Here is an 18,384-nt window from a genome sequence, read left to right as displayed (position 1 = left end):
TTCTGATCTGTTATTGCTTCTATAGAAACTGAAAAAAGCACTAGAGTCATTGATGTATTTCAAGTAGCACAACTGCTTTGTATTTTATTGCAACAAAAATTGCACCAAGGCTAGAGAGAGAGAGAAACAAATAGGAAAAAGAAAACATATTTACAAAGGAAAGCAAAGTTTTGTCTACAAAATTGGTGAGGAGGCTTAGACATTAAAGTAGAGTAGTGGTTGGTAAAGGGGCGGAATAAAAAAACAACAAAAAGAAAAGCCAACACTGACAGTACCATGTTGAAGTCAAGGCAGCTTGCAGTTGACTTATGTCCTCAGGCATCGCAGTCAGTCGGGGCACATGGGGTGAGACGACTACAGCACGAATACTGAAAATGTCCGAGAGTTACTGACGAGCATAAAGGAACGTGTGATGTTACAGTGGAATTTTCATTGGTTCTTTAAGTCTATAATGGTCAGCTTCTCACTTATACAACATTTTGTAAGACAGCAAGTGACAGATCCATAAACATTTCAGTCCAGTGTTTCCCCCAGGATATATATATATGTATATATATATATATATTTTCTGCTGGGGTGGAAAGGCCTCTGAAACAGCATTTAGACCACGTGACATAAACCTTTCTCTCAGGCAAAGAGTGTCTTCAGTGGTTGGAGAAACACTGTTTCAGTCTGTGATCCCTCTTAACAGATCCAACAGCGTGCTGCTGCGAGGCCGAGCTGCTACTGATGGCTTTTGTGACTGGCATGTAAAGAAAGTTGAATCAGTTTTATAAAAAAAAAAAAAAAAAAGAAGTCCAGTCTAAGGACAACATAAAACAACAGATCCACAAAGTCGCAGATCGTGCACCCTGGTCCCTCTCCAGTACAGACTGGAGACAAAGGTTTTTTGGTATGGCAATCACACATTTAAATCCTATAAACAAATCAACCCAGCTATTCTTAACCACTTGGCCACATCTCTGCACTTTTAAAGTGGCAAGTCTTAAACAGCTCTGCCAATAGTGTTAAAGGCACTATTTGTTACCAAAGTGTGCAGTGAAGCATAGAGGTGAAGGCCAGAAGCTCATTCTGCCTCATTTGTTTGCTCCCATTATTATTTTATGGCACATGGTTGCAAATACTGCAAAAAAAAAAAAAAAAAAGCATTCATACAGAACAAACACTGACATGTTGTCATCACTCAGCACGCAACCGATCACTGACGAAATGTTACAAAGCAATGGGATTTGTTGGACAGAGGCTTCAGGTTACAAACACTGCGTGATTCCAGACGCTCCCTAAATCTTACAGGTGAAAATGGAAACTATGACATCAGTCGTTTAAGTGTTAAAAGGCATCCTGGAACAAGATGAGGTTAAGTGTTTTGTTTTTGCTCATTGTCATTGATGAAAAATCAACAGTGATGGAAACGAATATCACAGGCCTCTTTTCTACTAGTGTCATCGATAAAGGGGAGAACACAACTAGAATACATAAGACATGATCATTTCAGAAATGATTGGTGAAAAGTCATGTTGATAAAGAATTGGCCCCTCGCCTCTCAGGAGGGCCACAAGACACTGTTCATGGTTAAGGCTTTTCAATATTGCAAACTCTGACAACGTCTGCTGAGAGATTCCTCTGATTCCATCCACAGTAACCACAGGCTTAAGTGTTTCAGAGTGTACTGTAGTGTAAAACCTACACTCTGCTGCTCTCCCGCAGGCTTTACCCTCACATTTCCAACACGAGCTCGGCACGGACCGCAGTTCATGCGCATGCTCAGAAAAAAAGGGTAGTGTAAGATACAGTTCATATCAGTTTTATTTCTTGGTAGGATGAGATTTTATGGCGCTACCTCTGAACAATGTCACTGATCTCTTTGACAGAGGACAGCAGCTTGCTGAAGTCCTGCTGTGCGTTGGCGCCCCCTGTGGCAGTAGGGCAGATTTGCAGCTCACGCAGGCTGCTCTCAAGCTTGTTTATGGCCTCGCGGAAGGCAAACTTGTTCCTCATCTGCTGTATGGAGTCAACGTAGCTCACGCAGTACTTCGACAGGTTCTTTCCAGCCTCCAGCACGGCGCTGTGGCTACCCGTCTGCTCAGAGTTGCGGGAGATGGCTGCGCGGAGCAGCTCGGTGCCTTCTAGCACCATCTCACGCGTCACAGCCGAGTTAGGGGTGCGCTCAGCAGCCTGGCGGGGTGCGGTCTTGCGGAGGGAGCGTCGGGTGTTCACTAGGGGGATGAAAGCAGTGGGTGAGCTCAGATCGCCGGGGCAGGTGAGGGAGGAAGAGAAACCTCCCAGGCTCTGGCTGGAGAGGGAGCTGGTCACTGAAGAAGAGGAAGCGGAGGTCTTTAACGGTTGAGGTTTGGAGGTGGAGCCCAGGGGCAGCTTCTTGGAGCCCTCACTGACGGATGAGCGGGCTTGGTCACTGGCAGTGGTTGTATGGTGGGGTTCTGAGACAGAGGGGAGACCCTTAGCTTTGATGTCTGAGGTGGTGGATGAGGTCGAGGGGAGTTCTTGAGTGGGGCTGCGGGAACTCTTGCCTGTTTTGGCGTTTGTGGGTGGTGGAGGTGGGGCTGGCTTGGGTTTCTGTAACCTTCCTCTTTCCCTGACAGATGAAGAGTCCACACTGTGTTTGTTTCTGCGGGCCCTGCACTCTTCTCCAGCTGCGCCTAAAGCAGGGAACACATTGGGCTTGAGAAGCTCAGCGTGGAGAGCGCTGGTCTTGGAGTTCTCCAGTCCCGGCAACCCTGGTCTCCGGACCACCTTAGGTGTTAATGCCTGGGGACTGGAACCAGGACTGGGATCACTGTCTTTGGAGAAGGTGGAGGAAACATCTGATGAGATATTCAGACGTGGCGGGGGAGTGAGGGTGCCCATTCGAGGGGCGTTCTCGCCTTTTTGCTCACTGGTTCTCTTGCGTGGCAGAGCTGGCTTGCCCCCGAAGGTGCCTGAGTCAAAGTGGCGTTGGCCGAGGTCTCGCGGCAGTGTGACAGACTTCCATTCAGTGCCATCTGAGCCAGTGGGCATGCTGGAGGACCAGAGAAACCGCTTTGAGTTAGACATGGATTCCTCCTCACTGGGCGGTGTCGTAGCTGCTTTTCCTCCGGGGCCAGGCACCGCAGGAGCTCCCTTCTTCCTGGGAAACAAAGGTCCTGGATAGGTAGGAGCCCCGTTGGTGATGCCCCCTGCCCCATTATTGTTCCCTAGGAATTTTGCAGAGTCGAGGCCATGTGTGATGTCATTGATGGCCAAAGATGCACCGTTGTTGAAGCTGTCACTGTCTCGTGGATCTGGAGTCACGCCCCTCCTGTCAGGGTGGATGTCCATCTCTCTGAAAGAGGAGCTGCGTTTGGGCGGAGCGGGTGCATACTTTTTCTTTTTCTTTGTCTTTATGAGACTGAGTAAGCCACCGCCACGTGTCTTGTCCTTGTCTTTGGGCAGCAAGCGGTCATCCTCATTCAGGTTACTGTCCAGGAGGGGGCGCTCTTTCCTGGGAAGCATGGGTGACGACACCGCTGCCTCTGGCTCCAATGGGTCTGTGGAAGAGGCCAAAAAGAAACATGAGTGATAAAGAAGAATAACCAATTTTCGAACCACAATTACAAAATACTTTGAAAGATGGGAAAAATTATTTACTATTTTACAACAAGTTGTAGCAACTCAAGCAGGAGTGTGTGTGAGTACGTCTCACCTGGACTATCTCCATCCCGGTTGTCCATGTTTTTGCGGAGAGTTCTGGTCTTGGTGGGCAGCTCTGGAGCCTGCTGGATGGGGCCTAATGTTGTCTTCTTCTCTTTCTTGCCCAGCTCCTTTTCCACCTCTAACAATAAAGACAGTCAAGATTTAAAAGTCTTACCACCAACTCTGACAGAACCATTACAAGGATATCTGTGGATATTAGAAAATAACAGCAGCGAATCGAGGTGCTGTGGTTATCAAAGAAGGCAGTACTGACCATCAGAGATGCTGGACTCCTGGAACATGGTCTCAAAGGCTTGGTGTGTTTCAGCAAAAGATGGACGCTCTGAGGGGTTCCACCTCCAACCTGACAGGAAGACAAAAAATATATAAAAATCAACAATTAAAAGTCCTTCCAATAGAATAGAGTGCTTCTAATCATGGTCTGCATAGATGAGTTTTGCTACTCACAGTCCCTCATGAGCTCGTAGACCTTCTCGGGGCAGCCCTCCGGTCGGTCCATACGATAGTCTTTCTCCAGCAGCTCGTACACTTGGGACAGGTCGATGCCGGGGTAAGGAGACATGCCGTAGGTAGCGATCTCCCACAGCAGCACACCAAACGCTGCAGATATAGGCACAGGACAGCTAGCTGTGTTATTCATACAACAATAAACAACTGAAACATGTCCAATGACTGGAACGTAAAGTCATGGTGGGACTATGTGAAATATTATAATTAGTAAAATCGTTTCCCCTTGTTGAATAAAGAACCTGAAAGAAATGAGCTATTCAAGCAGGAACATCAGGAACACATTTCAGCGATGAGATCAAACTTACCCCAGACATCAGACTTAATAGAGAACTTGTTGTAGGCCAGACTCTCTGGAGCGGTCCACTTGATGGGGAACTTGGCCCCAGCGTGAGCTGTGTAGGTGTCTCCAGTCATTAGCCTGCTCAGGCCGAAATCTGCAACCTTTACCAGGTGGTTCTCCCCGACCAGACAGTTACGTGCAGCTAAGTCCCTGCAGGAGAGAATACAGAGAGGAGAATGAGTGGTGAACAGAGGCCATGAGGGAATCCTGACTTTCTAAAATCAGAAACAGACTATAAACTACTCCAAAAATAAAAATGCATAAGCGTATCTGAGAAGCAATAAGAAAAAAAAATCAATGGTATGTCTTGTTACAACATCCACTGTAATGTTGCAACTCTACAGATGTTTTGTGTGGAGCAGAGTCACAAGCAGAGTCTTGTCAGGTTTAAAAATTAAAATGCAGTTTGGCAAATACGGAAGACATAAATCATCTCATCCCTTCAGAAGGACCTCATTAAACGTGCCAGAATAAACGAGCTATGTCACAACATGGACTTGTCTGTGATGCAAGTCTGTCCTCCTAAGAGAGCAGATGAGAACAGAGCAGCTCAGGAATAGGGACAAAAGAGAAAATGAGGACAAAGATAATGTTTTCTTTAGTATTCTTGCAGCTCTGACTCAGACCACAGCACTGTAGATAGGCTGTCGCGCCTTTTACAATGAAAACTGAAATCAGTTATCTCACATTCAATACTGTCCAACCTCTTTGATTAAATATAGACTTGAAAAAGTAAGAGTGAGATCTACACTACCTGTGTATAAAGTTTTTTTTCTCCAGGTACTCCATGGCAGAGGAGATCTGTGTGGCCATGTGGAGCAGCACCACTGCATTGACCTCCTCTCTGTTGCACTCCCTCAGGTAGTCGAGCAGGTTACCATGGGTCATGAACTCTGTGATAATGTAGAACGGTGGCTCCCGTGTGCACACTCCTGCCGAGGAAACAGTTTGCAAAACAAAATGCATTAATATCCCCTTTAAAATGAGTTGCTAGTTGTTATAGTTATGTGTTTATTTTTATTTCATTTTTAATTTTTGTTTTTAATCCAGTTTAGTCACCGTTTCCAGAGTGGGTTTGCTGGTTTCAGTTTAGTTTTTATTTTACAAAAATGTTCGTTTAAGTGTAGTTTTTATTAGTTTCAGTATTAGTTTTAGTTTCTTTTTATTATTATTATAAACATGGACAGTATTTAGAGGCATGATTTAGGAGTTTCAGAATATGTATTACAATACAAACAACACTTTGTGATGACTCAAAATCAAGAAGACATTCCAGTCTTAATAAACATGCACTACTGCCTCCTGACGTTTGCTGGGTTGAAAAATTTGACCAAACTGACTAAGGCTAAAACTTTTATTTAAGTTGACTAAAACGTTTTTTCACACCTCGTTTTAATTTTTAGTATAGTTTTAGTTAACAATAATAACTGTAGTTGGAGTGTTACTTTCATTAACTTTTAAGCAGAAAGAATCTTGAAAATACATCTGCTGCACTGGACAATAAAATGTTTAACATGCAAACATGAGTACCTCTGCAAAAGACCTCGGTTAATAGTTCATCTGAGCCAAAAGAAATCTATTCAAATGCATAACTTATACAATAGTATGATATAATATGCTTTTGAAAGTTTACATACCTAACAGTTGTACCAGGTTGGGGTGTTTGATTTCTTTCATCACAGCGGCCTCCTTGAGAAACTCTTCCACCTCCATCGTATCCTCCTGGACAGTTATGAGCAAAAAAGTGAGCAAAGCCCTGGACTGGCTGCAGTTGCATCCACACGCCACCAGATGGTGGCATTATTCAGCCAAATTGCATATTTATAACTGACCATGTTAATATGTTGTGGTAGTAAGTATCAAAATGTTTCCTCTTGACTTAATGCATATAGACATAAGCCCTTTCCTCATCATGTCAAATGTATGAGCTTATAAATCAAATCTGGTCTCACACAGACCTCTCCTTGTCCCACTTTCTTTCTTACCTTTAGTGTCTTGACAGCTACAGTGAGGTTGTACTTCTTCCAAACACCCTCGTACACTTCCCCGTATTGGCCCCCTCCCAGCTTGTGTTTCATGGTTATGTCAGTGCGCTCCATCTCCCACTTGTCATAGTTGGGAGAAACTCCGTAGATGGTGGGCTTGTTGCGTTTCGGCGCCGGGTAGTGCAGCGTGGTGATGAGGCCGTCGGCCACCGTGGAGTGGTGGTGCACCAGCTCCGCCAGTGTGTTGAAACGGCTTTCCGACGAGACGTACAGCTGGAGGAGAAACAGATTCTACATTTGAGTAGATGTACGTGAGAGGTCAGTTCAGTTTAGGACAGACAGAATTTCTTGCAACTAACTGATGATAGTGCTACTTCCTAAACCAAATGTCTATAAATTATTTTCAGTTGAGAGGAATTTTAAATTCGGCAATTAGACAGGTTAAAGGACGGTCAAAACAAATGTACATACAACATCAATATGCATTAGGCATCGGCTAATACAGTAAATAAAGTTACTACATCATCTTCATTATTCCAAAGTAAAACTTAGACTCTATTTGTGACCTCATTCCTGCCACTCTTGTACACAAGTTCTGATTCTGTCCTGAATTATCTAACTATTGGAAATCTATTTTCCAAACTCTGTGCCATGTTTTTGGGCAGGTGATGGGGCCTGATCCTTTGATGGCTGTATTTGGCATCTCGGGAGAGGATAGTTCTCTTAAAGGAGCAAATTACAAGATTGCATCTTTTATGATGGCATTAGCACACAGGTTAGTTGGAATAACCCAAAAACCCACTTAGGTTTTATGGTTAAGAGATGTCATACAACACCTAAAACTCGTATATTTTGTGGTTTTGCTGACAAAGTTGAGAAAATTTGGCGTCCCTTTCTGTACTTATCTCCTCATATGTAGCTTGCAGACCTAAGGTCATTGTCATTATGGAAATGTATTATATTAGGATAAACCATTTGAGATGCATCATCTCCTTTTTGAGGGGGACTCAAAATACACATTCATAGAACAAATGGAAAACAGAACAGTACAGAACACTGTTATAGGACTTAACAATGAATAAAACAAATATTAATACAACAAACTAATAAAAAGAAAAAGACTGGGAGGGAAAAAAGGAGTACAACTTTATAGACTAAACACAATTAAAAGAACGATGATCAATCTCTAAACAGCATTATTGAAACTATTGGCAAACTGTTTTAAGATGAGAATACAAAACATTTTTATATATGTGAAATGATGACAGAGAACAACATTTAAAGGTAAATTAATCCAATCATTTTTGGACACATCGCATCATGAAATCACAAAAATGTGATTTGCAATGAACTTATTTGGTAAACTAAAAACCAATGAACAATTTTTAAAAAAGGACGGAAAATAGAAAAGAGTGCACGACAGCTGTTAGGATTTTAAATAAACAAATGTTACCAAATGTTTTCATTACACGATGACTTCTTGTGTAAAAATGCATTAAAAAGTTAATGCTGACACTCCATGTCTGGAAACAATAAGTGATATTAGGGAAACATATCAGACCAGAAATAACTGGCAGTGTGCCAGTAATACAGCATGAAATAATCTACGAAGTCTTAACAAAACGACACTAAAACATTTTCTTAATAAAGAACCCTGGGTCTCGGTCTCAGCCCATTCAGAGCTCACAAGGCATTAGTCAGGAAGCTAGTGGAGGGAAGGATATTGGTCAGGGCTCAGTGGACACAGTCTTTTCCATTGTCCAAGTCTTACATAACCCTGAAAATGATTTGCTCTACAATCTGCACTGTGCATTTCTTTACTGGTGAACGGGCTCTTTGAGGAAGCTGAAGGCATGCGGGGGGAAACGGGAAAAAGTGCAGTGAAAAGACCTTTAAAATCTAAAGAGGATTTAATGGTCAGTTGGCCGCTCTCCTGGCTTAAACCTTGATCATTTACTAAATTACGGGGGGAAAAAATCAGTTTGACTAACGTAAAAACCTAAGTTATTCGGAGCGCTGTTAATCACAGAGTCAGAGTGAAACAAAGCTGCAGCTTGGGGGAGTGCTGAGGTAATCTCAAATTATTGGAGAAGTCATACCAGACTCTTGAGTTGTAGCTCAGTGGGAGGATGGAAAACAATATGAGATGGGGAACTGTGTGTGTGTGTGTGTGTGTGTGTTCGCCCATTTGTTTCGTGTGTGTGTGTGTGTGTGTATGTGTGTGTGTGTGTGTGTGTGTGTGCATACTTGGCTGCATCTGTCTGTGCTAATGCATGTCTTAGCATGGGCGTCAGTGTCTGGCCGGCCTCACGTCTGCTGGCCATTATGAGCAGCACAGTGGTGGTTAGAGGCATTCTTGTCATAGCTAGAGTTCCTCGAGCTAGCTCACCTCACTGCATCACAGACAGGAGGGTGACACAGCCAAAATGGCAGCGGCTTCTCGATTGACATAGCAATTTGGGGGAATCCCGCGGAAGACATTCAGCCGTGCATACAAATATGGCATACACTTATGGTATATGGACGTACACTTGTATGGAGCCTTTCTGGTCTGGTCTAGTCTTCCGACCCATCAAAGTGCTCTTATACCACCAGTCACATTCACCCATTCACACACATGTTCATACACTGGTGGCCGAGGCGACCATACAAGGTGCCACTTGCTGGTCAGTTTAACATTCACACACACACCAATGGCACAGCATCGGGAGCAATTTGGGGTCAGTATCTTGCCAAAGAATACTTTGACATGCAGGCTGGAGGAAAAGGGGATAGCACCAACACTCTTCTGATTACTGGATGATCTATCATACTGTCAGACCTATCATGATGACCCCATCAGGATGCACCTTATTTAAAAGCTCTCACTGTAACCGTGTGCTCCACGTACCCTGACTTCTTTGTCCAACCTGAGTCTTAAGCTCTTCACATTTATGACTTCAAGCAATATATTATGCAAAACCTCATAACATTTTTGTAGCATTTTAGAGACACTAAAATAATAAAAATTTCCATCTTAAGTTCCGTCTTCGCATTGGAAGTATCAGAACGATGGAAACCTGTTCCCTCGCCAACGCTGAGAGAGAACAGAATAATGCGCTGATTTGTTCTTTCAGATATTAGTGTTACTTTGTGAGTCTGTGTGATGCAGTTATATATTTCTATTTCTCAATATACGATACTTATTGGTCACTGCAGCTGAGTATTATGTTTCCTTTATACAAGTCCTTACATCTGAACAACAGCTGATATAGAACATTGCGGTCCTGCCATGTGCTGTTAGTAATAAACAAGTAATCAACTACAAACCACATCTAAAGAGGAAGCACAGTCCTAAGATTAGATCATAACATACTATATGTAACAGCCTAATGAACCTTAATGGGAAATCATAATGTGTTTCCTTATTTTCTGTCATATACATAATGTTACAATGCCACATTTTCATCAAATAACGAGGTAAACGTATGTAAAAGTAATCCCCCTGACAAAAACCTAGGGCTTTAGACAGTTCTGAATACTCTGCTTTCAACATTTTTTCTACTTTGGCTGCAAACTGATGTCAGATAGATGGTCATCTGCTCCAGAAATGCTACTGCAAATGTCTACATTATGTAGCTTTCACTGCTACATGTAGCTACATGCTAACGTCAGTGCCTTTGTTGTTAATTTCTCGCTGATTTCTGATTATATTCCTGCTGGAACATGTATGGTTAGGTTTTGAAGCTTTTATTGGTGATTTTTTACATTAAAACTTGCTGTTATTCTCCATTACAGTCATTCCTGGCAGGAAAGACAGCGCAAAAGATGCTGAAATGCGGAAAACCCGGAAACCCTGGCCAATCAGAGCAGACTGGGATTTTTTGGCAGGGGGGCTGGAAGAGACAGGCACTAAAACTGAGCCTTCTTGCATACAGGTGTTCCAGCACAGACGGTATGGGAAGTTAAAGTGTTTCTGAACATTAAAGCATGGAAACATGTATTTTGAGTATGAACCTGAAAATGAGCATAACAGGTTTAAGGTATTTTTTCAGCTGTCAACATACAGTAATTACACCTTTATTATTAAGTAGACAGACGACATTCTTGGTCTGTGTATACAGTATGTGTTTATGTTTCCTGATGCCTACCTTGCCGTCAGATGCAGTGTTAATCCTGTAATGGTAGACTCTCCCCTCGTACCGCAGAGAAATGGACCTCTGGCCGGGGCTGCTCTCACTCTCACGCACCAGGAAGCTTCCGTTGATGCCTGAGCTGAGCAGGTACTCTGCAGCGTTGCGTGACACAGGTCCATGGTACCAGCTGTGCTTCTCCAGGCTGTTGACTGGGGTGATGTAGTTGGACGGCACCCAACCCTGGCCATTCTTGGTCTGTGCCTCGCACCACTCGCCGTTGTGGTTGTAACCCAGCACTCGCAGCTTCTCTCCTAGTCAACGTGTGAGATTCAAAAATGTAAAAACTACCCAGGAAGTACCTTGTTGGCTGCATAGCCATACTTTAATGTTATCGTTATTGGTTACAGCTCATTCCTGTTATCCTGGAAGGAGCATTTTCATTGTCTGCCATATTCTTTGCATTAACAAGAGGCTACAATGACAACACTAAACTAGAACTGAACTCAGCATGTTTTAAGTCAGACATGCTGGAATTCACTGTATCTGATGTCATGTTTCCTCAGATCAGAAACCCTAGCAGGGGATTTTTCTTTTCCACCAGTCATTTGGTGACCTAGAGTGAAGAAATGCACTCACTTCTTTAGTTTCAATTGGATTAAACAAAAAAAACAAACTTTTAATTACACATTAAATCCTACAAATTGCCAGATTCTGATGACCAAACTTCAAATTAGACCTTTATCTGACAATATAGACCAAAAGTGAAATAAAAATCATATGCAACAGCTTGTATTTGAATCAAGTGGAAAGTATTGTTGTTACAGAACATTTTCCTGTTTTTTCCGGTGCATATGTTCTCTCCTTCCTTCCTCCGCTTGTCTGTATGATCCGTCTGTGGTATTGTTTTACAGTCAATTCAGAGGAAAAAAAAAACACGCATGAGACCATCCTCAGGAAGTGAGAGTCAGACGGAGATGAAGACAGAGAGGGAAGGAGACGGGAAGTAAATAAGCAGATCCCCAGTTAGATTCATGACCTAACTCATATCCAGTCACTTTGCATTTCACCTCCATCACTCAAAATTCATTGGTATTTCTGTCATATTGACTCAACCATACCTGTAACCCCTGTATCAAAATGGTCTGAATCATTCCTATCTGAACACAAACTACTCTATTTAAAATTATGAGAATAAATGGCCTTATGCTTCTCTTTTACTTACCCTTAGTAATGCTGAGTGTGTTGTCACCACTGGCCACAAAGTCATATAGTGCGACAAACAGGTTGGGGTCATTCTCGCTGGGTCCGGCCAACAGGTTCTCTTTGGAGTTCCAGCGGGCGGCTTCTGTCAGACCCTGACTCTCAAAGTCTGGTCTCTGGAGAGCTTCTGGAAAAAAAGAAAGGAGAACACATGCTAAAATATGAGGGAAAACATCAAACAATGCATCGCTGAGAGAGGCCTGAGGGAGATCTGTAGGCGTGTGTTCGGTATGCAGCGAGACTGTGAAGCAGTTTTCCCATGATTCAGCAACAGTGTCAACTGTTGCTTCTCCATGTGTCATTTAAATTCTTCTGCATCCCCTTTGACTAGGCCTCACTCAAACAAGCAGGTCATCAGTTGCGGTCCCAACGTGGAATTAGAGTAATAAACCTGATCATGTGACCCACTGTGTCCCCGTTGTCTTTAGAACTTTTCATTTCCTGGATTATCCCTGCTTTGTTTTCATTTTCTTGAATACCGAGACAACTACCGCACATCAGACCGTGAGAATGTGTCCCAGCATGAATCTTCACTGTGACTGTAAAATGGATGTGCTTGCACTCACAGGTAATGAGCCCGGGTTCACAGCGCTTCAACTTACAGTTATGTTAATTACAGACACAGCGGGAATTATAGCAATTTTAGAGCAGTAAAACTGATGGCTAAATTACAAAATGTGGAAAATGGAAAGAATGAGGGGAAAAGAAGAAAATGGTGTTTAAGAGGGAAGAGAAAGAAACAGAAGAGCGACGTTAGGAGAGAACTTTTAACTGCAGTTTGGCCTAAACGTGAGCTTGATTGTTCGGCCTGCTCAGCTGTTGTCACACATGTTTCAGAGGCATCTTACATTTCACCCCCCCAGCTCACAAACACCCACATCCTTCCAACAGAGACAACAGGCTACAGCTGCACCCTGTTTTCACCTTCCAGTAAGGATTTCAGACTGAGGAAGATGTGAGGGGGAAATATTTTAAATCAATTTGTAAAAAACACAGCAATAGTATGAACGAACCAAACCCTCAAAAACTGATGAAAACACACTGAATCTAAACTTAAGCTTCCAATTCTCCACAATCACAGTGTGACTGGAAAAAACAGTGTCTAACTATTGACGTGTGACAAACTTAAGTAAAACTGGTCAAGCAGAGAAAAGCATTAAAAATTGAATTGTAAAATAGCTTTGGGCCTCTACCATTATTTTCTTCGCTTTGTTTTTCCAGAGTCTAGGGATTTGGTAACTGACTTCTAAATATGTTTATTTGGTAATCCAGCAATTACGCCCTTCTACGACTGTAAAATTAAACACTTAAGGTAATGAAACACAATCCAAAAGCTATTATTTTTCTTCCTGCAAAAATGACAAATGAAATTAAACATATTTGCAGCTGGAAATCATGACATCACTTCTCACACACCCTGATATAAATATCAAACTAATATACTTTCTTAAACTCGAACAAATAGACTGGACCTATGAATAGAACAATGGTCTGAGGGCAAAGTTTAGCTCCAGGGGACAAACTGTAGTTGTCATGAGAAAATACCACTACAAGTTTGCCAGCATGTCTGAAATGCTGGTCACCGCCTGATAAAACACAAAACCAGCTGTCAATGACAGTTTTTAAATAAAGCATGATATCATAGCTCTTGTACCGCAGGCAGGAAAATTGTGGCCAACCTGAAGCATTTCGAACTTGCATACACACACACACAACGATGGAACAGTTATCCATTACGTCATCTCTGTCAACTGAAAATCATATATCTTTAAGTTGTTATTTATCATTTTGTTCCCTCTACCCTTCAACCTTAAAAACTCATCGAAAAGCTATTGAATTCACCTGATTGTGTCTTAGATGCAGGTCACTGTCGAGGCTGTTTTTCCTGAAAATGTGACAGTTTGGAGATACAAGCTCTTCATCATATGGTGGAAAGAACTGGAGCTAAACCAAGTCCCCCAGCTGCATAATGCAGCAAATTACGACTTGCTCACCACATTTATTGCATAAGTGGATGTTAGCTGAGAAAAATTCCACAGATCTAGTCTGTTTCTGCAAAAATACATAACTAAATCAGGAGTGAGATCACCTGATGTGTCTTTTGCAGACATGCTTGCAGAAGGAGTGGTCAGATCTGTCTGGTCTGAAGGAGACCAAGGTATGAAAACAACCAAAAGCATCCAGAACCTGTGCAGTGTACCACAACTGTGATTTATTCACAACATAATGATTGTTGGAGAAAAGGAGAATGTGCATGAAGTGATCGAGGCACAGCTGGATTTGGTGGAAACTCAGCAGAGAGCTGATTGAGCATGCAGCAAATGGGTGTCAAAATGGAGTAGCAAGCAACTATGGATATACTCAGGACAGTAAGAAAGATGTCTTAGATGATTTGAGCGGTCTGGATGGTTCATAGCGTCGCGTAACATAGCCGCAGATCAGAAATGTATTTTGGCCCTCAACCATTCAGTGCTTTATAAAGCAGCAAATCAATTCAAACAAAAAAGATGCCAGTGTAAAGATCTGAGAACTGGAGTGATGTTATCCACACTTTTGGTTTTGATGCTCCTGAATGATTGAGTCCAGAGCCTTCCCTGTACTGTGTGTGAGCTCTGTCACATGCTGAGTGAGTCCATAGTTATCCAGAACACAATACATTTATTTAGTGCTGCTGTCCTAGAAGTTATCAACATCAAACTTAAAATCATAATATATAACAGAAGATAGACAGCTGTTCAGCAAAGTTAGCAAACTAGAATTGGTTCATTCTTTAGTCAAAGTGGAAGTTTGTGCCAAATCTGAAGAAATTCCCTAAAGGCTTTCCCGAGATATCGCGTTCACCAGAACAGGACAGATGGACAGACAACCAGGAAACATAATGTCTCCGACAATGGCTATCCCTGGCGCTGAGGCATAAAAAGTTCATCTCTTTTTAGGCAGCCTGAAGAGGTTTAAAAATGCAGCTCGACAAAGGGAATTCAATTGAAAAGCAGCATTTTCAAAACAAGCATGACACACCTCCTTTCTTATGCACTCTAGCTTTGCTCACAAAAGTTAGGAGAAGTTGGGAGGGTTTGTTATCTTGGTTTAGCCAAACTACAACATAAAATCAAGAATGTGCTTCATAATAAAATCAACTAAAAATGATTTGCTTGCCACAGACCTGCACATTAAGTCTATTAAAATCATTCTTTGCCAATTAAATGTTTTTGGTGACAGGGTTGAAGACAGACTTTGGGTGACTTGGAATTGATATTAAATTTGATACATCTAGTTGAGTACAACTTGTTCATTCTACTCCTTATCAAAACAACAATATGAACATGAAGTCCTGGAGAAGATTCTGCTTCTGGGCGCTGGTGTACAACCCCAAGTGTGTTTGTGTGATGAAGGAGCTTTACAGTCACATATAGAGAAGATATCCCTTGCGGGTCCTCAAAGAAAGAGATAAACAAAGGCTTTGTAGCACGCAAGACCAAATGTAGTATAACCCTAAGAAAGTAAAACACACCATATGCTGCACAGTCAGTCACGACATTGTTGACAAGTTGAAGACATCAGTGTATCAGGAGGCAGACGGAAGACTTTCACACAACCTTTTCTGCCAAGTTAGGCTCACCAGTCTCAACACAGTGAGACAATCAAAGCCAAATGTGGTGATTCTTTTAGGTCACAAAACTGCTGTTTTTCCTGTGAGAGCATGTCAGATTCAATTTCATCTGCATGCTGCCTGGCTCATATTCTCATATTAACATGAACCAAATATATATGAGTTCCATGCTAGTATTATCAATGCATGGATGTTACTGTCTTATGTCAAAAAAATCTGAACTGCGGTTTTAAGACTACAAAAGAATCAAACACAAGTATTTTGGTGAAGACTGGCTAAATTAGCAAAATAAGATGAACTTGTCAAACATTTTTCAAATGCCAGTAAACTAAGTTATTGCTGGCTAGTCACTGATACCAGTCATCACTGTACAGTAATGAAAAAGAACCAAAAACGTAATGCTTTCCTGAGGGACCGTTCGGTTTGTTTTTTGGTTTGGTCTAGCTTTATTTTTGCATGAGGCACGAAGATATTTGCATCCTTGCCAGCTGGGGGAAGCACCCTTGATTGTTACTCCAAAATGTAACAGGTCTGCCTGTTTTCAAAAGTGGAATCCATCTATAAGCACAAGTCCATCAGTATACTGGTTCTCTGACACAATTTTAACAAAGTATTTGCATTTCTACTGTGTTGGATTGCATCATACAGGTGATTAGGATGTTCCCAAATCTATATTTTTCAGTATATATCAAAAAACAGCAGCCAAAGATTTGTCTTTTACTTTATCTTTTGGGTAAACAAACAAGAATGTCATGTTCCCAGTGATTATTGTAGATAAAAAGCACAAACACTATGATTGAAGTGAGAAAGACGGCTGTGTTTTATCAAATTTGGGCTTAGGTTTAGGCCAGAGATCAAGCAGGATAGAAAAAGAGTTCCACTAGGCAAGAGCAGACCTGAGTGCCAACAAGACATACCATAAGTCCAGAGTTTGGCCTGGTCATAAAGTGTGTGGGCAGCGCATTTTAAGCAACCCGTGCCACACATGTCCACTTTACGGGCCACAAATACCACAGCTCTTTGTGAAAGGGCGACAGCATACTGACACATGGACCGTGACAACACAAGCTCAAAGAGAGGAGAAAATAGAAGACATATGAAAAAGGAAACTCAGGACGCGAGTGAGAAACAAACAGAAAACAAAAAAGGCCCGTTATCAGAGTCATGCAGTGGGAGAAATTGCAGCATGTCCTGGCTGCATCACTGAGATGACACTCAAAATGATTAAATATGTGTGAAACTTGTAAAGCATTCATAGCTATGACTACACTGCTATGAGCAAGAGGAATGCGCCCAAACTCACACACTGATGCAAGACAGAAATTTATTGAAAAAAGAAAAACAGACCACTTAAAATGAAATAAAAACATTATGTCTGGTTCTACTTGGTGCTGGTGACCACGAAGCCCTCTAGCATCTCAAATAAGCTGCCTTATGCTTTGGATGGAAATTAAACTAATTAGCAAATGCAAGAAACCAGCAGCAGTCTGAGTATAAATCTAAAGACGTTCTAATACCATGTTTTCCTTCCCGATACAGATACCCATACTTAAGCTCCCATATTGGCCAATACGAGTACCAATCCAATGCCATTGTGTAAAAAAAAAAAACATAACAAAAAAATTAATAGCTGTATGCTACTGGCCCATTTGCCATGTCGCAAAGCAAAATAAAATGATATATTTTACCTTCTGCACAGATCTACTCATATTTAGATGGGTTGAAAGTCATGTTATTCCATTGCACATGTTCTATGGGATCAGCCTGATTTGTCAACAAACTTGTCCCAATGCATCATGGGATATATCTTCCACTTAGTAGGCTTCAGCCAATGGCTAACGACAACAATAATTTCTTTCAATAAGGATAAATGGATAAATAATCACTGAAAACATACACTGTTGGATTTATAATGTTTAATGTCTATAGAAAAGAAAACACTACTGTTCCATGCTGGATTACGAAGCTCTTGAGAGGGATAGGATCGCACTGGAGCTCTCCAAGATATAGTAAATAGAGCACCTTCATGGTGTTTACAAAAATGACAACCTTGGGGGTTTAAATCAAATCTTTTAATCAATTACGTGGTATCAGATCAGTGCACAGGCTCACTCACTCGCTAATATCCGATCCAGCATTTTAGGCACTATCGGAGATATTTCCGATACTGGTATCGGTATTGGAATATCTCTGTCCAAAACCATGAATGTATGTGGTCCTCTTTTCCATGAAGTTGACCCAAGTTTTAACCCACATATTTTTAAAGGAATGAGAGAGGAAAAATCTCTAGCTTACATATTTCTTTTGCATCACCTGTCATCTCCTGAGTGGGAGGTTGTGGAGAGAGCAAGGGGAACAGATTCAGATCATACATCTGATATGGCTGTATCCTCTGCAGGAGATTTCATGTTAATGAGAGGATGTTGAGACCAGAGCCAGGTGGAAAAAAGCAGGAGATAATAAAGAAACTAAACACGTCAGAACCACCATTTTCATCATTCAGAATAACTACAAAGTGTCATAAAATATTAAAATTGTGCTTTCCTGCCATTAAGCTCATGAACTATCTTCATTCTAATGATGTCAAATTGCTTACTACTTGGGAGAAAAATACAAACGAGGCCTCCACCTCTAATGAAACAGTTCAGGTCAAAAAAGTTTAATTTGGGGTGGAACATCTCAGCGTGAGGTTTGCTGTGCCTTGTACCATATGGTCTGGAAATTAGAGACTCTTTATCACTGTCATCCACTTCAGTGGGGAGCGTACCAGGACTATTAACTCTATTAAATCATTTGGTTGCGCAATCTTTGGCACACACAAGACTTCACTGAGTCTTCCATTGCCAATCAATTACTGTGTTGATCGTGTACAGA

General features: G+C 41.8%; 1 protein-coding gene across 4 annotated transcripts in view; it reads right to left on the bottom strand.

The window, feature by feature from the left end:
• Positions 1 to 53: 53 nt before the first annotated feature.
• abl1 (c-abl oncogene 1, non-receptor tyrosine kinase) overlaps positions 54 to 18,384 on the bottom strand; it is a 38,385-nt gene continuing 20,054 nt past the window's right edge. For 2 of the 4 annotated variants that reach the window (XM_050052335.1, XM_050052338.1), the window contains exons 2-11: positions 11,863 to 12,027; positions 10,656 to 10,951; positions 6,526 to 6,816; positions 6,178 to 6,262; positions 5,295 to 5,472; positions 4,506 to 4,690; positions 4,138 to 4,290; positions 3,944 to 4,033; positions 3,680 to 3,808; positions 54 to 3,524 (exon numbers count right to left, since the gene is read on the bottom strand). In XM_050052335.1, coding sequence (XP_049908292.1) covers positions 1,837 to 3,524; positions 3,680 to 3,808; positions 3,944 to 4,033; positions 4,138 to 4,290; positions 4,506 to 4,690; positions 5,295 to 5,472; positions 6,178 to 6,262; positions 6,526 to 6,816; positions 10,656 to 10,951; positions 11,863 to 12,027 — 3,260 coding nt within the window. In that variant the 3' untranslated portion in view covers positions 54 to 1,836. The remainder of the gene's footprint in view (positions 3,525 to 3,679; positions 3,809 to 3,943; positions 4,034 to 4,137; positions 4,291 to 4,505; positions 4,691 to 5,294; positions 5,473 to 6,177; positions 6,263 to 6,525; positions 6,817 to 10,655; positions 10,952 to 11,862; positions 12,028 to 18,384) is intronic. The other 2 variants (XM_050052336.1, XM_050052339.1) reach the window with 1 other exon arrangement.

Source organism: Epinephelus moara, chromosome 9 (genome assembly GCF_006386435.1).
Source record: "Epinephelus moara isolate mb chromosome 9, YSFRI_EMoa_1.0, whole genome shotgun sequence".
In the NCBI taxonomy this organism is placed as follows: Eukaryota; Metazoa; Chordata; class Actinopteri; order Perciformes; family Serranidae; genus Epinephelus; species Epinephelus moara.
This window is presented reverse-complemented; position numbering and strand designations above follow the sequence as displayed.